Consider the following 25,000-nt stretch of genomic DNA (forward strand, 5'->3'; position numbering starts at 1 on the left):
AGGCCTTATATCTCAAAAACTATTTCGAATTTTTAAAAACTGTAAATTGCATATAAAACTAGAATGATTAAACTTGATGCACAAACCAACAGCTTTTCAAGTTTAAAAAAAAACACACACACAAAAAAACGTGTTTTAGTCAAAATCTGGGTAGACCTTCCCCCTTGATTAACATGACAACTGATAAAAACTGTTGTATGAATCAAAGGTCTTCTTCATATCACACTTACCATTCTGCCAAGTTTAGTTTCTAAGACACTTGTAGCTGACAAGAAAATGCCAATGTTAACTCTCTCCATACGAACGGCGAAAGAGACGACGTTAACAGCGTTTCACCCCAATTACCACCATCAAAATATTGCAAGCGGAAGGCTCTTACACTGAAGAGGTGAATGTTGACAAAGAATACCACAATTCTGACGACGGAAGCTAAAGGTTGGGTCATTCAGACACCCACTGGACATCCGAGGGGTCTGTGTAGAGGAGAAGAGAGGACTGGCCGTACTGAGTGAGTTAACTTGAGTGAGCCTAAAGACAATTTTCTGTTTTGGTTGAAGCAGACACACACACACACATACACACACACACACACACACACACACGGCACACTGCGCACACACACACACACACACACACACACACACACACACACACACACACACGGCACACACACACACACACACACACACACACACACACACACATCTCACCTTAGAATGCATCGAAACAAACTCCAAGAAATGTAACGGTAAGTCAGTCTGGCAAGAACTCAACTAATACAGCCCTATTTATATAGCAGAATGATTGGTGAAGAAGATAAAACACACCACAATCACCATAAATTTCGCTGCCATCGCGGTAAATAGACGATTTTATTCCGATAATGTGCCCGCCTGGCCAGTATGGGAATATTCGTTTCCAGTTCGTTTTTTTCGCACAGACCGCATTTTTTCATGGGTGGCAAAATGGTTAAGACGCTTAGCGGCTTAGCCAGCCTCCAAGTGAGAGTCAGTGCGTCTGTGAGCCTGAGCCTTAGTGGCAGGGTAGTATGGGTTCGAATCCGTCCCATTGACGCGATTTCGCGGCCCTTTAGTTCTCAGTCCAGGTCAGTCAGTTTCACTGAGCGCGCGCACACACACACACACTGACACAGATGGACAGCCTCGGGAAGACGGACACACACACACACACACACACACACACACACACTTCAGTGACACTGACACACTCAGACACCGCACACACACTGTGACACTAGTGTACAGCTCGCGCGCGCACGGCACGCACACACATACGTCAGTGCATACACACTGACACACAAACTGAACACACACGCACGCCGGCGCGCGCGCGCGCACACACACACACACACACACACACACACACACTGTACACACACACACACACACACACACACACACACACACACACACACACACACACACACACTGTACACACACACACACACACACACACACACACACACACACACACACACAGGAAAAGGATGGCGGACTGATGAGGAAAGAGAGAGACACTCAGTGAAACAGTGAGACAGACCCCCGGACACTGAGACACTGACAAATATAACTTGAGATGGATGGACTGGAGTTTCAGTATCAGTCTCAGTATCAGTAGCTCAAGGAGGCGTCACTGCGTTCGGAAAAATCCATATACGCCGCTACACCACATCTGCCCACTGAAGCAAATGCCTGACCAGGAGTGAGTGTAACCCAACGCGCTTAGTCAGGCCTTGAGAATTTTTTTTGTTTTAAATTTACTTGAAAAAAAAATGAAATAAAACAAACAAACAAATAAATAAACAGATCTATGGTGGAGACAGGGGAGACCAATTCGTGATTCACAGACAGACAGAGAAAATACCTGTGAAGAAAATGACTCGGATTCCAAAATAACTACTGAATAGGCCAAATGAAATAAAAGAAAAGGAATAAGTTAAAGGTTTATCAGCATCATTGCCGGAGGGTGGGGTTGTGGGGGGGAGGGGGGGTACAAAAGTGATGTTACGTTTATTTTATCTTATTTTATTTCATTTTATTTTTATTTTGTTTTATTGTATTTCTATTCACTGGTGCTAAAAATATTCAGTCGTATGAAGCCAACAATGTATAGGCACATGCGCATGGCATGACCATATTATTTTCATGGCCTCAGTCGTTTAATTCTCTCTTCTACCACCCCACCCTCACGTCCCCACTTCCCCATCCTGCTTCAGTCCCCACTCCCCACCCTCCACCCCATGACCACCACCCACCTCACTGAACCGATCTTCTGACTCTTGAGTTTTGTAACAGCTTGCAAAGAGAATGATAACAGCCAGCAAATTAAACAGTTGTGTTAATAACACAACAGTCAACATTCGGGCAAAATCGTATACGGTGTATATCAGTTAAGCACGTTCACGCCGCGTGTCGGCATCACTGAACGATAATTAAGTTTGGAAGATTGGAACAAAATTTACATTGACTGTGTCAGTTGTAACGAATCACTGAGGAGTAAATAATCACGCCGGCCCGCTGGCAGATGCTGCCGGCGAGATTATTAATATTTTCTGGGATCAGTTGAATCAAATTTATATATTGACCTTGTCGCACCGTATCAAGGGTAAATCACACACACGGTTGCCGTCGGGACAGATAATTCATTCCGTTCAGGAAAGATATTTTGGGAGATTGATCAAAATTTATATTGGCCATAATCGTATCGTATCAGGAGTAAATCAGCTATATCGGTGCTTGTATGTACGTAGAGAAGACAGGCGCCAAATTAAATTTGGGAGATTCGTGGACAGTTTATTGTTTTGATCTTGTTCAGTTGTCAGTGTCAGTCGGGATCGAGTAAACAATAATCCGTGACGTTTTACACGTACTCTGTCGCGAAAGAAAATTGACCCGGGAAATTGACTCGAGCAACATTTACAGTACTGATCACATATAACTCAAACCTAGTGACGTTGTGTTTGACTGAAGGCTATATATGGTGCTTGTGCGATGCAAATGGTTAGTACGTCACAGTCATTAATTGATCGAGCTTTCTGCACAAATAATGGTACTCATACTCAACCTGAGTTGAACTGAACCCCTCCCCCTCCCCCACGCCCGCCCCCGTCGGACTTTCAATCTGCGGGTCCCGGGTTCGAATCTCCGTCAGTAACGGCGCAGTCGGTGGTGCCGGTAACTGAAAGGGTGGAGATTTTTCCGATCGCCCAGGTCCGGTCAACATAATTATATGCGCAGACCTCCACAGTGCAACCGGTAAAGTGCCTGAACCCCCTTCGTGTTTATACGCAAGCAGAACTGAGATCCGCAAATACGCACGTTAAAGATTCAGCAATCCATGTCGGTCACGGCGCTCGGTGGGTTATGGAAACAAGAACATACCCAGCGGCATGCACTGGCACCCCCGAAAACTGACGGAGTATGGCTGCCAACATGGCGGGGTAAAAACGGTCATTCACGTAAACTGAGCCCACTCGTGTACATGCAGTGCGAACCTGAGTGAACGTGGGAGTTGCAGCCCACGAACTGACGGAGAAGAAGAAGAAGAAGAAATAATTCATCAGTTTATCATTTTGTCAGTATAAGAAACGATGAATATGCACATGTTGTGGCAAGTGGTCTTTTGTACCGCATTAAATCAAAGATGCACATACAGAAGCACCGAAAAGAAACAAAAACAACAACAACAACAACAACAAAAAACCACCTGACATTTCGTCACTGACAACTATCGTCGAACATAGAAGTGACGTACTATAGAGTCATGTGCCAATTAGTGATTATAAACATTCACACAATTTTTCTTCAGTGGAAAACTGAATAATAATTCCTAGATTACGACTTAAAAACAACTGAAATGTGTGTGTGTGTGTGTGTGTGTGTGTGTGTGGGGGAGAGAGAGAGAGAGAGAGAGAGAGAGAGAGAGAGAGATTGAAATATTTATCTATCATGTTTGTTATCTATTTTGCACAAACGTTTTCAGTTTTTAGTCAAATACCACCACCACCACCACCCCCCACCCCCTGCGCTGTGCACATTGAATCGATATGGATTTGTTGAAATATAGATGATACTTGTAATTTGTAGAAATATCAACAATTGCACGCATCACAGACATAATACAATACATAACACGCCATTTGAATGCGCAACAAGTTTCACACCGAAAGGTAAAGGTCAGAGACAGCAACTACTTCCGGGTCGACTCGACAACCTTCATGCTTGAAAGCAAATACCTGTTGCCAAAACTGTACCTTCGAAACGTTGACAGAGGTAAGAGGAAGACGATATTGTGTCATTCGTCTGTGTTATTAATGGCGATTCTGTCTGGCAAATGTATGTCAGATATGTGTTGATCCTAACCGCTGCAGTTTGGAGAAAAATCACCTGCTTTGATTGTCAAACGTGTCAATGTTTTGGTCGTGTTGGTTTTGTACACATGTATTCATAGCCGATATGAGATCAAAGGAAACCCAAAATGCTTCGGTTAAAAGTAGAAGTCGAAAACATGTCACGCTTGCAAACAATGAAAATGAGTGAGAGGAAGAGTATTGTTTTTTTTCTCCCTTTTTTTAATTTTTTTTTTTTTTTTTTTTACACAAAGGTACATGCGAATTTTATTTGTATAATATATCCCATTGCCTTTTTGAGAGTTTCAGTTCTGATTTCTTGTTAAATTTTTTTTAAACTAATTGTTTGACTCAATATTTTGTTGAATTTATTAATTGGAAATAAAACTAGGCACAGAAAGACACAGAGAGACAGAGAGAGAGAGGGAGAGAGAGACACTTTGACACTTTGACTCTTTACTGTCATTAGCTTAACAGCCCATGTGACAGGGGGGTACAGGGGAAGTTACAGTGTCGTTTTATCCAATCATTTGAAAAAGTAAAACAAAACAAAACAAAAACAAAAACTAACACACCTAATGTTACAAAGGTTATATCAATAAACAACAGCCAACAAATTGCACACACACACAAAAATAACATCATCATTATCAGATTGACCATCCAAATACTAATTCTGTCTGCTTCTATTTTGACCCTCAAAGAAATCATTTTGGAAACCATTAATGTTTGCACATATTTTGAATTAACGAGCATTTTGATCATTTATTTTCTTTTTCCGTGTATCTACTGCCTCTGAGACGTATTTTGCAACTGAGAGAGAGAGGGAGAGAGAGAGAGAGAGATGGGGGGCGCAGGGGGGGGGGGGGGGGGTGGGGGGGAAGCATTGAACAAGAATTGTTTCCCCATGTGAGGCAAATTCAGGTCAAGAGCCTTTGTTTCACAAGGAAAAAAACAACAACAGTACTTGGTTGTTCTAATTGTGAGCTTTTTGTTTTACCACGAGTGACATTACTAGTTACTGGTTTAGTATTTGATTTTAGTGAGTAGTATCACCGCAAACTGGAAATGTTCCCAATCTGTTGATGTGAGTTGTTTGCTTTTTGTTACTATCCTGCTTCTTTCAGATTAATCAAATCAAAAACACTTTGTTAATCCACATGGAAATTAAACTTATGAAATCACAGGCTTGTAAACACCAATATAAAATGAACATGCACACCATAAAAGTTATAAAAACTAGTCAGATAAGAACTCACAGTAGTTGATGATAGACTAAAACAAACCACACTACACATCACACACACACACACACACACACACACACACACACACACGCACACACACACACATGCGTGTTAAAACAATAATGAATTGCACAACAATGTATACAGTTACAAATAAAAAACATCCAGATTGTATATATTTAAAAGCACACACACACACACACACACACACACGTGTTAAGACAATAAGGTATTGTACAACAGTATGTTCGAATCTCAGTAACGGTGCCTGGTGGGTGAAGGGTGAAGATTTTTCCAATCTCCCAGGTCAACATAATGTGCAGACCTGCTAGTGCCTGAACCCCCTTCATGTGAATACACAAGCAGATGATAAAATACGCACGTTAAAAGATCCTGTAATCCATGTCAGCATTGGGTGGGTTATGGAAACAAGAACATACCCAGCATGCACACCCCCAGAAACAGAGTATGGCTGCCTGCATGGCAGGCTCATGTACATACGAGTGAACATGGGAGTTGCAGCACACAAAGAAAGAAGAAGAAGAAGAAATACAACAATATAAGCACATAAAAAACATCCAATAAAAAAATCTTTGGCATGGACTGGGTTCCTGTAGCCCTGCTGTGAAGTCTGCTGAGCTAACTGGGTATAAAAACTGGATTTGCTTGTAGCTCAGAAATAATTTGGTGTAAAAGTTCAAAACTGTACAAATGGCACAGCTGGTTTGTGATTCTTATCTGTATTGTATTGTATTGTATTGTATTACTCCTTTTCTGTGACAACAGACTTCTCTGTGTAAAATTCGGGCTGCTCTCTCCAGGGAGAGCGTGTCGCTACACTGGGAGAGCCACCTTTTTTTTTTTCTTTTTTTTTTTTTTTTTTGCCTGCAGTTTTATATTGGTTTTCCTATTGAAGTGGATTTTTCTTCAAAATTTTGCCAGGGACAACCCTTTTGTTGCCATGGGTTCTTTTGTGTGTGCAAAGTGCATGCTGCGCACGGGACCTCAGTTTATCGTCTAATCCGCATGGCTAGCATCCAGTCTACCACTCAAGGTGCTGGGTGGCAGGTTGTTGTTGTTGTTCTTCTTCTTCATTCACTCGTATGCACACGAGTGGGCTTTTACGTGTATGACTGTTTTTACCCCGCCATGTAGGCAGCCATACTCTGTTTTCAGGGGTGTGCATGCAGTGTATGTTCTTGTTTCTATAACCCACCGAACACTGACATGAATTACAGGATCTTTAACGTGTGTATTTGATCTTCTGCTTGCATATACACACGAAGGGGGTTCAGGCACTAGCAGGTCTGCACATATGTTGACCTGGGAGATCGTAAAAATCTCCACCCTTTACCCACCAGGCGCCATCACCGTGATTCAAACCCGGGACCCTCAGACTGACAGTCCAACACTTTAACCACTCGGCTATTGCACCCGTCAGCAGGTTGTTTCACTGGTGCATGGTTTTTGGGGAAGAAGCTGTTGCCGAGGGTTGGATTGGTGGTTCATTCCTGGAGCAGTCTTTGGGCTCCCCTTGTTCGGCTATACCCTGGGGTGTAAAAAGTAGGGACTTTCCAGTGTCAGTTATTTGTATTTTATTTCTTTTTATCACAACAGATTTCATTGTGTGAAATTCGGGCTGCTCTCCCCAGGGAGAGCGTGTCGCTACACTGCAGCACCACCCAATTTTTTGGGTATTTTTTCCTGTGTGCAGTTTTATTTGTTTTTCCTATCAAAGTGGATTTTTCTACAGAATTTTGCCAGGAACAACCCTTTTATTGCTGTGGGTTCTTTTATGTGCTCTAAGTGCATGCTTCACATGGGACCTCGGTTTGTCGTCTCATCCGAATGGCTAGTGTCCAGACCACCACTGAAGGTTTAGTGGAGGGGGAGAAAATATCGGCAGCTGAGCCGTGATTCGAACCAGCACACTCAGATTCTCTCGCTTCCTAGGTGGACGCGTTACCTCCAGGCCATCACTTCATGTAGTGATTTTGTATTTGTATTTCTTTTTATCACAACAGATTTCTCTGTGTGAAATTATGCTGTTGTTGATCTTAAAAAGCATGGTGAGGTGTTTCTATTGTCTTCTATTAGAGAGGGGGGAATAAAAGGATTGTTTAGATGGATGGGAAGATTTTTTTTTTTAATTTTTGATTTCTTGTTTCATTATATGATTATGTTTGCTCATTGTTTTTTTTCTCTCTCTGTTGATGAGTCAATGATATGAGTGTGTGAAGATATTGTTAAGTCTCAGTCCTTGATAAACAATTCATGTTCCTTGATGAACAGTTCATTTTCAGAGTAGCTCATCAAAGTTTTAGATAGTAGTGACAGAGATGCCTGCCCTTGAGAATGAGATTGGAATCTAATGCTGTAATAGCTTGTTAACTTAATTGTGCTGTAAGATTGACCATGACTTGGGACTGGGAGTGAAAGATCATTTGTGGTGTTACAGTTATGTGTGTAGATGTGCAAATATTAATGTGGGCAGGTGCTTCAGTCATCTTAGGGTGTGTGTGTGTGTGGCTGTGTGTGTGTGGCTGTGTGTGTGTCACTCTGTGTGTGTGTGTGTGTGTGTGTGTGTGTGTGTGTGATCTATTACAGATTGTAGACAGATAGATAAATACATAACACATCTATTACAGATACATAGATAACCAGATCACAGGTAGATAGATAGATAAATAGATAACACATCTATTACAGACAGATAACCAGATCACAGATAGACAGATAAATAGATAACACATCTATTACAGATAGATAACCAGATCACAGATAGACAGAAAGATAACACATCTATTACAGATAGTTAGATAACCAGATCACCCCCCCCACACACACACACACACACACACACACACCCCAGTAGGCCTACACCCATCCTCAAATAAACAAAAGAAACAAGGTCACAGGGAAACAACCAATGTTGGTCTTGCAGTTCTCAGAAGAATATGTGATTATGGATTGTGTCCCTTTGCATTGCATTCTGTTCAGTGTTATTTTATTTTTAATTTATTTTATTTTTTTAACAGTGACAAAATAGAAATTTCTAAGAATATCTTGTTTGTAATGTGTTAAAATTTATAACCCGCCCCCCACACTTCATATTATACTGATGAGTAAAAAAAAAAAAAGTCCCTTGCATTGCATTCTGTTCAGTGTGAGTGGATTTTTTTTTTTTTTTTTAAACCAGTGACAAAATAGAAATTTCTAAGAATATCTTGCTTTTAATGTGTTAAAATTTATACCCCCTCCCACTTCATATTATACTGATGAGTAAAAAAAAAACCAACAACAAAAAAACAGCAAAAAAAAACCCTGTTGTCTATGATGTAATTTTAGGTGACACACTTAGTCGTTTTTGTAATTGAATAAAAAAATTTTTTTTTTTTTTTAATTGGGGGGAGGGTGGGGATGGGTGGGGGAGGGGGGTATGGGTAGGAGTGCATTTTCATACAATTTTTGTGCAGTTCTGATAAGTGTATATGGTTTTGTTTTCCAAATGTCATGATTAACAGGAATATGGCCCCACTGAACGAACTGTAACGATAGCAGAAAAAAGCTGCCGTGTCTCAGCAACAAGCAAAGACTTAACTCACTCAGTACGGCCAGTCCTCTCTTCTTCTCCTCTACGCAGACCCCTCGGATGTCCAGTGGGTGTCTGAATGACCCAACCTTTAGCTTCCGTCGTCAGAATTGTGGTATTCTTTGTCAACATTCACCTCTTCAGTATAAGAGACTTCCGCTCGCAATATTTTCATGGTAGTAGTTGGGGTGAAACGCTGTTAACGTCTTCTCTTTCGCCGTTGGTATGGAGAGGGTTAATGACATACAAATTGTACTCTAGCGTTAGTGTTTATGAGTTCTAATGGGATTAGTGGTAATAAGGATATATTGTAATGTATTACAAACAGTCACAAGTACCTGACCAGGAATGCATTTATATAATATACGGGCATGTGCACAAGGGTGTGTGCACATTTTTCTTTGTTTTTGTGTGAAATTTTTGTGCAACAGTGGGTGTGTGTTTGTGTCCGTATTTGAGGTATCCCTGTCCTGCACAAACACGCACGCACACGCACACATGCTTTCACACGCACGCGCTCACTCTCTCTTTCTCTCTCACAAACACACATACACTGTCTCTCTCTGTGTCTCCCCTCTCTCTCTGTCTCACACACACACACACAGTCTCTCTCTCTCTCTCCCCCCTTCTCTTTATCTCTCTCTCTCTCTCTCTCACACACACACTCTCTCTCCCCTTCTCTTTCTCTCTCTCTCTCTCTCTCACACACACACACACACACACAGAGGAAAGAAAATTATAGTAATATTTTAATTTCTTTTTTTTGGGGTTGTTGTAAAGACTACAATAGAAGGTTGTAAACATGATAATACCCTCTTGCCCATGCATTCGGGGTAACAGTTCACTTTTGTTCACAACAAAACTCATCAGAAATGAATAATTCGCTACATAACATGAAGACATTAAAAAAATTTTTTTTTTTTTTTTTTTAAAACAAAGAGCACGAAGTGACGGCCAACACTAAGACTTGTGACTGGGTACGAAAGAGGGGAAGAGCCGGGTAGGGGGAAGGGAGGAGAGGGGGGGATTATCCTGCTCCTCCTCCTCCTCCTCCCCCTCCACCTCCTTTGCAGAGCAGCCGGTAGCAGTGCTGCCCCCTGGTATGCTCTGGCCCGCTCGGTGAGCGTAGTTGTCTCCCCCTGGTCTGTCCAGCAGGCCCGAGTAGTTGTTCTTCATCTTGCTCACTCCAGGGATCTGAAACATGCGAAAGCCAGTTCATTTTTTTTTTTAGACATGTAGCGAGGGTCAGGGGGTGGGGGGGGGGGTGGGGGGGGGGGGGGGGGGGCTTAGTAGGTGATGTCCTAGGTTCGTTAAATCAGAACAGGCACCACTGAATGAACACCACTGAAGTGACTCAGCAGCAGTGGTGCGGGGTCTCCTCTGGTGTGTGGTCTTCTGGTGACCTATCATTGATGGTTCCCTGTGGACTGCCGACACCGCTGAGACTGTGGCAGATGGACGAACCCAGGTGTGGCCGTGTATGGGGGAATCTAAATGAACGGCATGGGAGTAATGCCACTGAAACCATGCAGATGATTGGGCAGCAAAAAAACAAAAAACAAAAAAAAACTTAAAACTTAAAAAAGAACTAATAATAATAATGAAAAAAATTTTTTTTTAATTGAGATGCATACCTGTATGGACATTGATGTTATAGTAATGATGATAACAGTGGCGATGATGATGATGATAACTCATTAACTCACTCAGTACGGCCAGTCCTCTCTTCTCCTCTGCACAGACCCCTCGGATGTCCAGTGGGTGTCTGAATGACCCAACCTTTAGCTTCCGTCGTCAGAACTGTGGTATTCTTTGTCAACATTCACGTCTTCAGTATAAGAGCCTTCCGCTTGCAATATTCTGATGATGGTAATTGGGGTGAAACGCTGTTAACGTCGTCTCTTTCGCCGTTCATATGGAGAGAGTTAAAACTAAATACATACACCCTGTGAGCTGTTTGTATTATTGTCATCATTATTATTAGTGATACTTACATAGTGCCTATCTTTATTCAGAGACAAGGCTCCCAATGTTGTTTTTTTTGTGGGTTGTTTTTTTTGCTGCCCCATCATCTGCACCGTTTCAGTGGCATTACTCCCACGCCGCTCATTTAGATTCCCCCCATACACGGCCACACCCGGGTTCGTCCGTCGCAGTTCCAGCGTCGGCAGTCCACAGGGAACCATCGATGTTAGGTCGCCAGGAGGCCACACACCAGAGGAGACCCTGCACTGCTGCTGAGTCACTTCGGTGGTGTTCAGTGGTGCCTGTTCTGTTTTAACGTACTTAGGACGCCACCTACTAAGCCCCCTACTAGCGACAATAATGGCTTAGTCGAGGCTCCCAGTGTTTCACAAACAGTCATTGGTACAACAGGCTATGTCCCCGAACAGAGCTAACTGACAGCTGCATTTAGGCGCTCATCGTATTTGTATTTGTATGTGTATTTGTATTTCTTTTTATCACAACAGATTTCTCTGTGTGAAATTCGGGCTGCTCTCCCCAGGGAGAGCGTGTCACTGCACTACAGCGCCACCCTTTTTTTTTTTTTTTTTTTTTTTTTTTTTTTTGTATTTTTCCTGCATGCAGTTTTATTTGCTTTTCCTATCGAAGTGGATTTTTCTACAGAATTTTGCCAGGAACAACCCTTTTGTTGCCGTGGGTTCTTTTACGTGCGCTAAGTGCATGCCGCACACGGGACCTCGGTTTATTGTCTCATCCGAATGACTAAGCGTCCAGACCACCACTCAAGGTCGAGTGGAGGGGGAGAAAATATCGGCGGCTGAGCCGTGATTCGAACCAGCGCGCTCAGATTCTCTTGCTTCCTAGGCGGGACGCGTTACCTCTCGGCCATCACTCCACGATGTTCATTCCCTTCGTCATTCAGTCAGGCTTCAGTCTCACATACACACACATGTGTATTGGAGTGGATTTTTCTTCAGAAATTTTGTTGGCAGGTCATTTGATGAACAGATCCTGATTCCGCCCCCCCCCCCCCGCCCCCCCCAGCTCCTCCCCCCCAATTGCAAGTGACTTATATTTCCAGTAATGCTTAGTATACAGGTATCAAGACATCTTGTGTGTGTGTGTTTGTATTTTTTCTGCTAATTAATTGTGGGTGATAGAATTTCTGCTGGTAGTGTTTACTATGTAGGCATCAAGACATCAGGTGTGTGTTTTCGTTTCTTTTTATTCTTTTTTTTTTTTTTTTTTGAACGGACTTTGAGTGTGAATATCTGTTTATGCTCAATGTGCTGGCATCAAGACTCAGCCCCATGTGTGACTTTTCTTCAGTTGTGAGTGACTGTATTGTAATATTACAAGACACTTCGTTATGACTTTAAATGAGCCCTTGATCATCAGAAGACTTCAAAAAATGTTATGGAAGACATGTACAGGTACGATTTTTATGTCTCCTATTAACTTTGTAGGTCCTTACAAAATACTGAGATGGTCCTTATAAGTCCTTACAAGAGGTATAATCCATATGCTGCCGAGGGTTCTTTTATGTGCGCAAAATGCAAGCTGCACACATGGTCTCATCCAATTGACTGAAACATGTATGCCTGGTAAGTCAAAAACCCTTCATTGGTAATTCAAGCAAAAAAAATTTTCCCCCTGTTCTACAGTTTTTATGATAATAATGATAATAATAATAATATCCATTTGTATAGCGTCCTTTCTCTCAAAGAGCCCAGGACACTTTACATGAAAGCAAAACGACGGGCGCAATAGCCAAGTGGTTAAAGCGTTGGACTGTCAATCTGAGGGTCCCGGGTTCGAATCACGGTGACAGCGCCTGGTGGGTAAAGGGTGGAGATTTTTACGATCTCCCAGGTCAACATATGTGCAGACCTGCCAGTGCCTGAACCCCCTTCATCTGTATATGCAAGCAGAAGATCAAATACACACGTTAAAGATCCTGTAATCCATGTCAGCGTTTGGTGGGTTATGGAAACAAGAACATACCTAGCATGCACACCCCCGAAAACGGAGTATGGCTGCCTACATGGCGGGGTAAAAACGGTTATACACGTAAAAGCCCACTCGTGTGCATACGAGTGAACGCGGAAGAAGAAAGCAAAACTACAAATCAGTGTCATTTTTCCCCTTTCCGGGTCTGATTTCAGAAGCAACAAGACAGACACTGCAACAGACAAGTGAGCTGACCACCACGTGACCACCATGGGCAACATTCTCCGTCTCCTGCTCTACCCGTGGTGGAATGCCAGCGGTGCGGAAGAAGAAATGAGCCCGGAGCAGATCCTCTTCCATCGACTGGTGCTCCGGGCGGCCAGAGCAGGGGACGTGTCTGAGCTTCAGGCACTGACGGAGGACTCGAACCCAGCCGCCCCTGGCGCAGTGCCTCTGCCGAACGTGGTGGAAGCTTTGACCGGAAGGACCCTGCTCCACGTCGCCATGGAGAGGAGGGGGAACGCGGATTGCGTGGCGTTCCTGGTTGCCAGCGGCTGCGACCTTCACAGGGGGGACGGCTCTGGGGAAACTCCGCTGCACGCAGCATGCATGACCGACCAGCTGGAGAATCTGACGGCGGCGATAAAGGCAGCGGAGGCGGTGGGAGTAGGGGAGGTAGTCAACCTGGAGGTGAGGGACGTGTGGAAGCGGACTCCGCTGCTGAAGGCGATGGTCTACAACAGCCAGCGAGTGCTGCGCTTCCTGATAACGACGCGGGGCGAAGACTTGAACCTGGACGCCCAGGACGCGTTCAGCCTCTCCCTGGTGCATCTGGCTGTCACCCGCCAGAGGCCCGACCTCGTGCGCGAGCTGGCAGACCGCGGGGCCAACCTCAACCTCCTGACAGACAAGGGGCGGTCCCCGCTGTCTTTGGCTATCACGGCCCTGAACCCGGCCATGGTGCGAGAGTTGCTGGCCCTGGGAGCCAGCACCAACGTGACGGGGTCAACTCTCCCCAGCATCACGGCCATCCGAGAGTTCATCCGGAGGTCAGAGGGCGGCAGGGAGCTCAGTCGGCCCCTGGAGGAGATCCTACATCTCATGTTAGCCGCGCACGGGTACCTGCTCCGCTCGGACGAGCCTGACGTGTTCCAGCGCGTGCTGTTTGCTGCGGATGTCGGTCGCTTCCTGCCCCTCTTGCACAAGATCCTCGTGTGCTCCGACAGCCTGAGCGACGATTTGCAGTCAAGGTTGTCATCGCCTGCACCGTCCTCGCCTCACGATGCGAGGAACTCCGGCCCGCAGCCTCGCACAGCGCTGAAGCTGTTTGACCTCGCCCGGAGGTCAGCCCGCAAGGCACTCATGAGGAGTGGTCGGAATGTTTTGTGGGCGGTAGAGAGGTTGGGTTCAAACATCCCGCCAGCCGTGAAAGGGATTCTGTTGCTGAAGGATTGTGACGTCAAGGATTTTCCCGTGCAGTTGTAAGTGAAAGTTGGGGCGGGATGGTGTGTGTGTGTTGTGTGTGTGTGTGTGTGTGTGTGTGTGTTTCTCTCTGTGTGTGGGTGGGTGGTGGTGGTGAGGTTGTGTGTGTGTGTGCATGTGTGTTTGTGTGTGTGTGTGTGTGCATGTGTATGTGTGTGTGTGTGTGTGTGTGTTCTTCCATATGTATTCATAGATGCTGGAATGATTACGTCTTGAATTGTATGATCTTTTGCATCAGATCCACAACACCTTGTGTTGAACTGCTATTATATGTTTATTGGGGGGTGGGGTGGGGGGAGGTGGGGGGTTCTTATATGTGTAATTTTCTGTATCAGAAAAAGCTATTCATAGAATACTCAGGCATTTGTTTTAAAAATAAATAAAAATAAAAGTTTTATGTTTTATATAGATTTCAGGTTTGTTAAAAAAAAAATAAAAAAAAAAAAAAAAAGAAAGAAAAGAAAAATCCATCTGAATAATACTGGTGTGTGAATTCCACTTGGACAACTGGCATGAACATTATATAACATCTATAAAAGCTATTTATGAAATACTCAGGCATTTAAAAAATAAGTTTTATGTTTCATTATAGTTTTTTAGGTTTGTAAAAAAATAAATAAATAATAATTAAAAAAAACAACAACCCCAAAACATCAGAATAACACTGGAGTGGGAATTCCACTCGGACCATTGCAATGAAAACTATTTATAGTACATCTATGAAATTCAATAGCAGACATCTTTTCACACACAACATGACTTGAGATTGTAAGATCAGAAACATTATGCTGTTTCAAATCATAAGTGGATGGCATGGGTAGAGAAATGGCAGGCATACACTAATCCATGCTCACATATAACATATATATATATATTATATATATTATATCATATGATATATATCATATCATATTCATATTATATATATATATATATATATATATATATATATATATCTAAATTCTAATGTGTGCAAATTGTATGTGTTAAAACTCAGGCTATATACCACATGATCTTAAACATGTGCCTGCACACACACACACACACACACACACACATGAATGCACACACACACACGCACACACACACACACACACACACACACATGAATGCACACACACACGCACACACACACACACACACACACACACACACACACATACTTTACCTGAATATGAATGCATTTATAGCACTCATGGACAACTTTTACACATGTGATGTACATAAAAACTGTGCTCACATTTTTTTCTTCTTCTCTATTGTTTATGAAATCAGAATATTTTAATAAAACATTTAAACAGATACTGAGATAGCTCCTTTACTTTTTGACTGTACATATATATATATTATATGCAATATTTTTATCCACGTCAATATTTCATTCAAGAAAATTTTGATGAAAACTAAGTAAATAATCGGAAGAGGCTGAGTTCTGTTTTTGTTTTTTTTCAATTCATCCAAAGGATGATTGTATTGTTTATATATTTGTTTATTTGTGATTGAAAGTCCAGTTCACAAGTTGATGGGAGCATGGTAATTGTTATTTTGACTGAATCTGCTTGACAAAGCCATACACTTTGGTGGAAGTGGAGGCGAAATCAAAATTTGTATTTGTATTTGTATTTCTTTTTATCACAACAGATTACTCTGTGTGAAATTCGGGCTGCTCTCCCCAGGGAGAGCGTGTCGCTACACTACAGCACCACCCATTTTTTTTGTATTATTTCCTGCGTGCAGTTTTATTTGTTTTTCCTATCGAAGTGGATTTTTCTACAGAATTTTGCCAGGAACAACCCTTTTGTTGCCGTGGGTTCTTTTACGTGCGCTAAGTGCATGCTGCACGCGGGACCTCGGTTTATCATCTCATCTGAATGACTAAGCGTCCAGACCACCACTCAAGGTCTAGTGGAGGGGGAGAAAATATCGGCGGCTGAGCCGTGATTCGAACCAGCGCGCTCAGATTCTCTGGCTTTCTAGGCGGACGCGTTACCTCTAGGCCATCACTCCACTAAAATTAAGAGAGGTGTGACCATTATTTAATTTTTAATGTGAAAGTGTGGAATTGTTGCACTCAAAACAACATGCAGTGCTCAACATTGAACTGGAGAGATTATGAATATGATGGGGACTGGTGACAGTGGCTTGATAGAGGAGTGATGGCCTACAGGTAACGTGTCCGTCTAGGAAGCGAGAGAATCTGAGCGCGTTGGTTCGAATCACGGCTCAGCCGCCAGTATTTTCTCCCCCTCCACTAGACCTTGAGTGGTGGTCTGGACGCTAGTCATTCGGATGAGACGATAAACCAAGGTCCCGTGTGCAGCATGCACTTAGCACATGTAAAAGAACCCACGGCAGCAAAAGGGTTGTTCCTGTCAAAATTCTGTAGAAAAATCCACTTCGATAAGAAAAACAAATAAAATTGCACGCAGGAAAAAATACAAAAAAAAAAAGAAGAAAAAATGAGTGGCGCTGTAGTGTAGCGACGAGCTCTCCCTGGGGAGAGCAGCCCGAATTTCACACAGAGAAATCTGTTGTGATAAAAAACAAATACAAATAGTTGTTAGCCTGTTTACAGTATTATCTTGAACTGTGTCTAAATGGCATGATAAAATTTAAAGGAAAAAAAAAAATTATATGGCACAAACCTTGGAGTAGCCATCAACACAGTATTTGTGGTTTTGCTTTAAGAATCGTAACCAACAACAAAGAAAATATTTTATTTCAAGAAATCTGTTACGTGATGATATGATGATGAGATTATGATGATGATGTTGACGATTGTTGTTTTTCTTGTTAAAAGGGCAAGAATATAATGGGGAGAAAACTGTCCTTTTTTTTATACTAGACTTCTTCTTTCTTTTTTCTTTCTTTTTTCTTCTTTCCGTTACACGACCAACATCGACTTGCCGATGGACGGGCACAATAGCCGAGTGGTAAAAGCGTTGGACTGTCAATCTGAGGGTCCCGGGTTTGAATCACGGTGACGGCGCCTGGTGGGTAAAGGGTGGAGATTTTTACGATCTCCCAGGTCAACATATGTGCAGACCTGCTAGTGCCTGAACCCCCTTCGTGTGTATATTCACGCAGAAGATCAGATACGCACGTTAAAGATCCTGTAATCCATGTCAGCGTTCGGTGGGTTATGGAAACAAGAACATACCCAGCATGCACACCCCCGAAAACGGAGTATGGCTGCCTACATGGCGGGGTTAAAAACGGTCATACACATAAAAGCCCACTCATGTGCATACGAGTGAACGCAGAAGAAGAAGAAGAAGACTTGCCGATGATTCTGTCGTGGTTGGTGCATGCTGGGTATTTTCGTGTCTTCATCACCCAGAGAACGCTGACATGGATTACAGGATATTTAACGTGCATATTTTTTTTTCTGCATGCATATATACACACTACGGGGCTTCACGCACAAGCAGGTGTGCACATATGTTGACCTGGGAGATTGGGAAAAAAAATCTCCACCCTTTACCCACCAGGCGCCGTGACCAAGATTCAAACCCGGGACCCTCAGATTGAAAGTCCAATGCTTTAACCACTCGGCTGTTGCGCCTGTCCACTTGTGCAGATGTTTAATAAAACATTGTTTTGGTTTTGGTGGTGGAGGTGTGGGGGGTGGGGGGGGGGGGTGGAAGGGGGTGATGTAAGTATGCTGTAAATCAAAAGCGTGGGACAAAAAGGGGGAGAGAAAAATGTATCTCATTTACAATGTTGTTACTGCTGTTGTTTTTGTTGTTGTTTTTTATCTTCTCTTCTTCTTGAGTTTTTATGAAAGTTCCATTTCTCTGTGTACTTTATAATATCATTACATATTTTATTCTATTGACATGAGTTTACAGTTGGGCGAACAGCAAAGTGAGAGCTGTATCAACTATTATTATCAATGGGTTTTCTATTGTAATGGGAAATCATTTACAGCTTAGTCTTTTGTGAAGGGCTATGGCTCTCAAACTAGGAGGCAAAACTGCACTGGCTCTTAGTGCTGCAGCCTTGGGGGGCTAGTTGACCTTTGGGTAACATCCCCAATGCTGACTGCCCTAAAATTACTTTTACTAAAACCCTCTTGACCGAGAGAGTGGGGGATGTAACTTGGGCAAGACACTCTCCACTATGATCAAATTCTAGCCCCAGTTAGTCGGGACAGCAGTTGCCTCCTCTGCTGTTCTGATGGTCATAGACATGACTGACTATCATACATATTTGTTAAGATCAGGGGTGCCAAGGCAGAATCAAATTGGTTAGGCCTTGGTCTTGGGATTCATTGTATAAACCAGTAATTGAGAGTTCGGGACCCTGTTTTGCTATAGCGTTCTGTCCTTGGCAAAGGGACATTACTTGGAATTTCTACTTCTTCTTCTTCTTCTGCGTTCGTGGGTTGCAACTCCCACATTCACTCGTATATACGCGAGTGGGCTTTTACGTGTATGACCGTTTTTTTTACCCCACCATGTAGGCAGCCATACTCCGCTTTTGGGGGTGTGCATGCTGGGTATGTACTTGTTTCCATAACCCACCGAACGCTGACATGGATTACAGGATCTTTAACGTGCGTATTTGATCTTCTGCTTGCGTATACACACGAAGGGGGTTCAGGCACTAGCAGGTCTGCACATATGTTGACCTGGGAGATCATAAAAATCTCCACCCTTCACCCACCAGGCACCGTCACCGAGATTCGAACCCGGAACCCTCAGATTGACAGTCCAACGCTTTAACCACTCGGCTATTGCGCCCGTCTACTTGGAATTTCTACTCTCCACACCTAGCTGTGACTGGAGTACCCGATATAAGGTATGGGACCTTAAACCTTTCACTAATATTTTTTGGGGGGATAACCTGTTTAGTTGGCTCCATAATTTCTATGATTAGTTTTGTTTCTTCTTCTTCTTCTTCTTCTTCTTCTTCTTCATTCGTGGGCTGCAATTCCCACGTTCACTAATAGTGATATATGTACATGAGTGGCCTTTTACGTGTAGGCTTTTACATGTATGACGGTTCATAGCCTGCCATGTAGGCAGCTATACTCTGTTTTCAGGGGTATTTTTGTTTCTGAATCTTACGTTTATGTCAAATATTTATAAATTCTTTTCTTTTTCTTTTTTTCATCATTATTTTATCAGTCATTAAAAAATTGTTAAAAATGATCAAGTTAGCAAGTTCTTTTTTTCTTTTTTTTCTTCTAAATTAATATTCAGTCAGGTTATCTTTTTGTGACAGTGTCAGTATTATAATATGAATTCATCTATATAATTCATTTTTTTTTTTTTTTATTTGCTTCTTTTATATTTTTGTTGAGTATTTAATCTCTCAGTGATATTTATTCAGAAAAAACAAAGGATATTCAGAGCCACACACACACACACACACACACACACACACACACACACACATACAGACACGTCTGTGAAGGGAAATTAAAAACCAATCTATCCTTCTGGGGTCTATTCTCCCACTGTCTTTCTCTCTAGTCTATGTCTCTCACTCTCTTTCTCTGTCTCTCTTACTCCCTCTTTTTTCAGCTGTCTACATTTTGTTTTTTATCAAATAATAAAGACTGGAAGACTACATGGAGTTGAGTTGTGTCTCAGAGAGAGAGAGTGAGAGAGAGAAGAGAGAGAGAGAGAGAGAGAGAGAGTGTGTTTGTGAGAGAGAGAGAGAGAGTGTGTGTGTGTGAGAGAGAGAGAGAGAGAGAGAGAGAGAGAGTGTGTGTGAAGAAAGAACTACATGTTCAGTTTTTCTAAGGACGGTAAGTAACAGCAGGGTCAAAGGTCAGGCAGCAGTGTATGTTGGGTTTAAAAACAACAACAACAACAACCAAACTTTGAAAGGCTGTTCAAGATGTCCTGTCTTTACAGTCAACATCCTGTACAGACCTGCTGATACCTTAACCTTCTCCCCACACTCTCATCTAAATCTTCATAACTCAAGTCAGTTTTGCAAAATTTGCTTGACGTTTGACGATTTTGGCCATTTATGAGTGTTGCATATCCCAACTAAAAATGGTGGTGTTTTATTTGTAAACAAAGGAGTGAATATATATATATATATATATATATATATATATATACAATGTAATCGTTGTATAATCCTCATCACATACACACACAAAACATCAAATGCAGATCACGTTCTCCAATGTCACTGGTCATCTGCTTGTGATTAACTCTCTCCATACGAACGGCGAAAGAGACAATGTTAACAGTGTTTCACCCCAATTACCACCATCAAAATATTGCAAGCAGAAGGCTCTTATACTGAAGAGCTGAATGTTGACAAATAATACCACAATTCTGACGACGGAAGCTAAAGGTTGGGTCATTGAGACACCCACTGGACATCTGAAGGGTCTGTGTAGAGGAGAAGAGAGGACTGGCTGTACTGAGTGAGTTAATTGTGTGATGAGGAAGGTTGTTCCGGATGTGAGGAGCAGCAAAGAGGAAAGAACGTTCACCATAGGTTCTTGTATTGACACGAGGAAGTTTCAGAAGGTAACAGTCAGAGGAAAAGCAGGAGAGTTCTGGAGAGAGTGTAAGCACTGAAAAGGTCAGAAAGATAGGTAAGCCCTGTGGACTGGAAGACAGAATAGAAGGGACACGCAACTTTGTATTCAATTCTCGCTTCAATGGGGAGCCAGTGCAGACGTGGGGAGAAATGTGATCGGTACCTGAGAGTCAGACATGCAGTCATACCCAATGACCAACTCCCCCCACCCCCACCCCATGCTGTGCCACCCCCACAACCCCCTCACACACCTTCCCCCCTCCTCAATAGTCATCCCCCCCACCCCCCAGTCACTCTACTGCCATCATTCTGCAGGAACAAAGATTCAAAGAAATTTAATTCTTTTTCCCCTTTTGGGGTGTGGAGGATACAATAACAATACATACTTCTTGAATCACAACTTCAGTCCAAAAAAACAGTACCTCAAACACCAGTATGGTCTCCAGAAGACCCTGACAGTCCTGGTTGTTGAGAACGTCCACATCCACGTTCACGTCCCCGTTGTAGCGGGTGTTCAGAAGTTCGCTGCCCAGGCGCACGTGACGGAGCATGGCCCTGTCCCGCACCACCGACACTGCTCTGGGTCCCTGTGGCGCCGGTCTGGAATCCTGACGGCTCCCCGCTTTGTGTGGGTAGGGGTGGCTGTTTGTTGCGGTGGAATCTGCAAGTAGGGTAGAGGATATTTGTATTTTTGTATTTGTATTTGTATTTCTTTTTATCACAACAGATTTCTCTGTGTGAAATTTGGGCTGCTCTCCCCAGGGAGAGCGCGTCGCTACACTACAGCGCCACCCCTTTTTTTTTTTTTTTTTTTTGTATTTTTTCCTGCGTGCAGTTTTATTTGTTTTTTCCTATTGAAGTGGATTTTTCTACAGAATTTTGCCAGGAACAACCCTTTTGTTGCCGTGGGTTCTTTTGCGTGCGCTAAGTGCATGCTGCACACGGGACCTCGGTTTATCGTCTCATCCGAATGACTAGCGTCCAGACCACCACTCAAGGTCTAGTGGAGGGGGAGAAAATATCGGCGGCTGAGCCGTGATTCGAACCAGCGCGCTCAGATTCTCTGGCTTCCTAGGCGGACGCGTTACCTCTAGGCCATCACTCCACTAAAATTAAGAGAGGTGTGAGACCATTATTTAATTTTTAATGTGAAAGTGTGGAATTGCTGCACTCAAAACAACATGCAGTGCTCAACATTGAACTGGAGAGATTATGATTATGATGGGGACTGGTGATAGTGTTGATAGTGGAGGCACAGCAGCCAAGTGGTTGTATGTTGGACTATCTTCTTCTTCTTCTTCTGCGTTCACTCGTATGCACACGAGTGGGCTTTTACGTGTATGACCATTTTTACCCCGCCATGTAGGCAGCCATACTCCGTTTTCGGGGGTGTGCATGCTGGGTATGTTCTTGTTTCCATAACCCACCGAACGCTGACATGGATTACAGGATCTTTAACGTGCGTATTTGATCTTCTGCTTGCATATACATACAAGAAGGGGGTTCAGGCACTAGCAGGTCTGCACATATGTTGACCTGGGAGATCGGAAAAATCTCCACCCTTTACCCACCAGGCGCCGTCACCGTGATTCGAACCCGGGACCCTCAGATTGACAGTCCAACGCTTTAACCACTCGGCTATTGCGCCCGTCAGTTGGACTATCAATCCGAGGGTTCTGGGTCTGAATCTTGGTAATGGTGCCTGGTAGTCGTTATAGTATCTGAGTTCGATCCCAGCTGCACTTTGTGGGTAAAGGGCGGAGATTTTTCCGATCTCCCAGGTCAGCATATTATGTTCAGACCTGCTTGTTCCTGAACTCCCTTCGTGTGTACACGCAAGCAGAAGATCAAATACGCGCGTTAAAGATCCTGTAATCCATGTCAGTGTTCGGAGGGTTATGGAAACAAGAACGTACCCAGCATGCACAACCTCGAAAACGGAGAATGGCTGCCTACATGGTGAGGTAAAGGCGGTCATACATGTAAAAGCCTACTCGTGTACATACGAGTGAATGTGGGAGTTGCAGCCCACGAATGAAGAAGAAGAAGTTGTTTGGCTTGTGGGGGGTGGCTGTCGTGGTGTAATACAAGGAGGGTAGATGTTGGTGTCTGCCTTCTCAATCTGTCTTCTCGATATCTGTGGCTTCTCAATCTGCCTCTGTCTGTCTGTCTGTCTTTTTTCTCTGTCCCTCTGTGTCTCTGTCTCTGTCTCTGGCTCTCTGTCTTCTCGATATCTGTGGCTTCTCAATCTGCCTCTGTCTGTCTTTTTTCTCTGTCCCTCTGTGTCTCTATGTCTGTCTCTGTCTCTCTGTCTTCTCAATATCTGTGGCTTCTCACTGTGCCTCTGTCTGTCTGTCTGTCTTTCTTTTTTCTCTGTCCCTCTGTGTCTCTATCTCTGTCTCTGTCTCTGTCTTCTCGATATCTGTGGCTTCTCAATCTGCCTCTGTCTGTCTGTCTGTCTTTTTTCTCTGTCCCTCTGTGTCTCTGTCTCTGTCTCTCTCACTTTGTTTCTCAAGTTCTTTATTCTTTCACTTCTCTTTTCTTCTTTTCTTTTCGTTTATTTCTTCCTTGTTTTTGTTGGATATCAGTTTTGTGTTGGTGGGGGGTTGTTAAACACACACATGTTCACACTCCCTATATATCTACTGTGTGTATAGTACAGGGTAACACACTGAGTACCTTGTAACACACATTTACACACACACACACACACACACACACACACAATACAACACATTTAGGTTGCTTGTAGATTACATGTTTACGCATTACACACCACGTGGTTAACACAAGGATACACACACACACACACTACATGTCTAGTTGTCATTTAGAAAATACAATAACATTAACACAATACAGTACACCTTGTAACATATACATGTACACAAACACTACATATCTAGTTAGCATGTAGAGAACACGTTAATACACTACACACCTTGTAACCTGCACTTGTACATAAACACTACACATCTGGTTAGCATGTATTGTATACATTAACACACTATACAAGTTGTAACAAAGTACACACACACTACACATCTATAGTTAGCACATAGAGTACACATTAACACACGATACACCTTGTACCACACATACAGTACACAAAGTAAAGCATGTAGAGTACATGTTAACACACTACACACCATGTAACACACACAAAGTACACAAACACTGCACATCTTGTTAGCATATAGATTACATGTTAACACACTATACACCTTGTAACACGTACATACACACACACTGTATATCTAGCATGTTAGGTACACGGTAACACATTACACACCTTGTAACACACACAAGTACATGAACACTACACATGCAGTTAGCATGCAGAGTACATGTTAACACATCATACACCTTGTAACACATACATACATACACACACACTGCACATCAAGCATGTGGAGTACATGTTAACTACACACCAGGTAACACACACATAAATACAAACACTACACATCTATTTTGCATGTAGGGTACACATAAACACACGATACACCTTATAACACACATGTACACAAGGTTAGCATGTAAGGTACACATTAACACACCATACGCCTTATAACACACATGTACACAAGGTTAGCAATGTAGAGTACACCTTAACACACCATACATCTTGTAACACACATGTACACAAGGTTAGCAATGTAGAGTACACCTTAACACACCATACATCTTGTAACACACATGTACACAAGGTTAGCAATGTAGAGTACACCTTAACACACCATACATCTTGTAACACACATGTACACAAGGTTAGCAATGTAGAGTACACATTAACACACCATACACCTTATAACACACATGTACACAAGGTTAGCATGTAAGGTACACATTAACACACCATACGCCTTGTAACAAACATGT

At 42.9% G+C, this 25,000-nt stretch overlaps 3 protein-coding genes across 4 annotated transcripts in view; 1 reads left to right on the plus strand and 2 right to left on the minus strand.

The window, feature by feature from the left end:
* Positions 1 to 760, minus strand: part of LOC143275450 (uncharacterized) — a 6,010-nt gene extending 5,250 nt beyond the window's left edge. Inside the window, exon 1 of the mRNA XM_076579586.1 lies at positions 711 to 760. The gene's annotated coding sequence lies outside the window, so the exon portion shown is untranslated. The remainder of the gene's footprint in view (positions 1 to 710) is intronic.
* Positions 761 to 4,222: 3,462 nt separating this feature from the next.
* LOC143275311 (uncharacterized) lies at positions 4,223 to 15,500 on the plus strand. The gene is made up of 2 exons (XM_076579311.1): positions 4,223 to 4,292; positions 13,339 to 15,500. The coding sequence occupies exon 2, from the start codon at positions 13,394 to 13,396 to the stop codon at positions 14,606 to 14,608; it is 1,215 nt and encodes a 404-aa protein (XP_076435426.1). The 5' UTR covers positions 4,223 to 4,292; positions 13,339 to 13,393; the 3' UTR covers positions 14,609 to 15,500.
* LOC143275310 (uncharacterized) overlaps positions 10,004 to 25,000 on the minus strand; it is a 26,252-nt gene continuing 11,255 nt past the window's right edge. For both annotated transcript variants that reach the window (XM_076579310.1, XM_076579309.1), the window contains exons 5-6: positions 21,541 to 21,779; positions 10,004 to 10,402 (exon numbers count right to left, since the gene is read on the minus strand). In XM_076579310.1, the coding sequence (XP_076435425.1) occupies positions 10,169 to 10,402; positions 21,541 to 21,779 (473 nt within the window). In that variant the 3' untranslated portion in view covers positions 10,004 to 10,168. The remainder of the gene's footprint in view (positions 10,403 to 21,540; positions 21,780 to 25,000) is intronic.

The sequence above is a fragment of the Babylonia areolata genome, chromosome 30, assembly GCF_041734735.1.
Source record: "Babylonia areolata isolate BAREFJ2019XMU chromosome 30, ASM4173473v1, whole genome shotgun sequence".
NCBI classification, from domain to species: domain Eukaryota; kingdom Metazoa; phylum Mollusca; class Gastropoda; order Neogastropoda; family Buccinidae; genus Babylonia; species Babylonia areolata.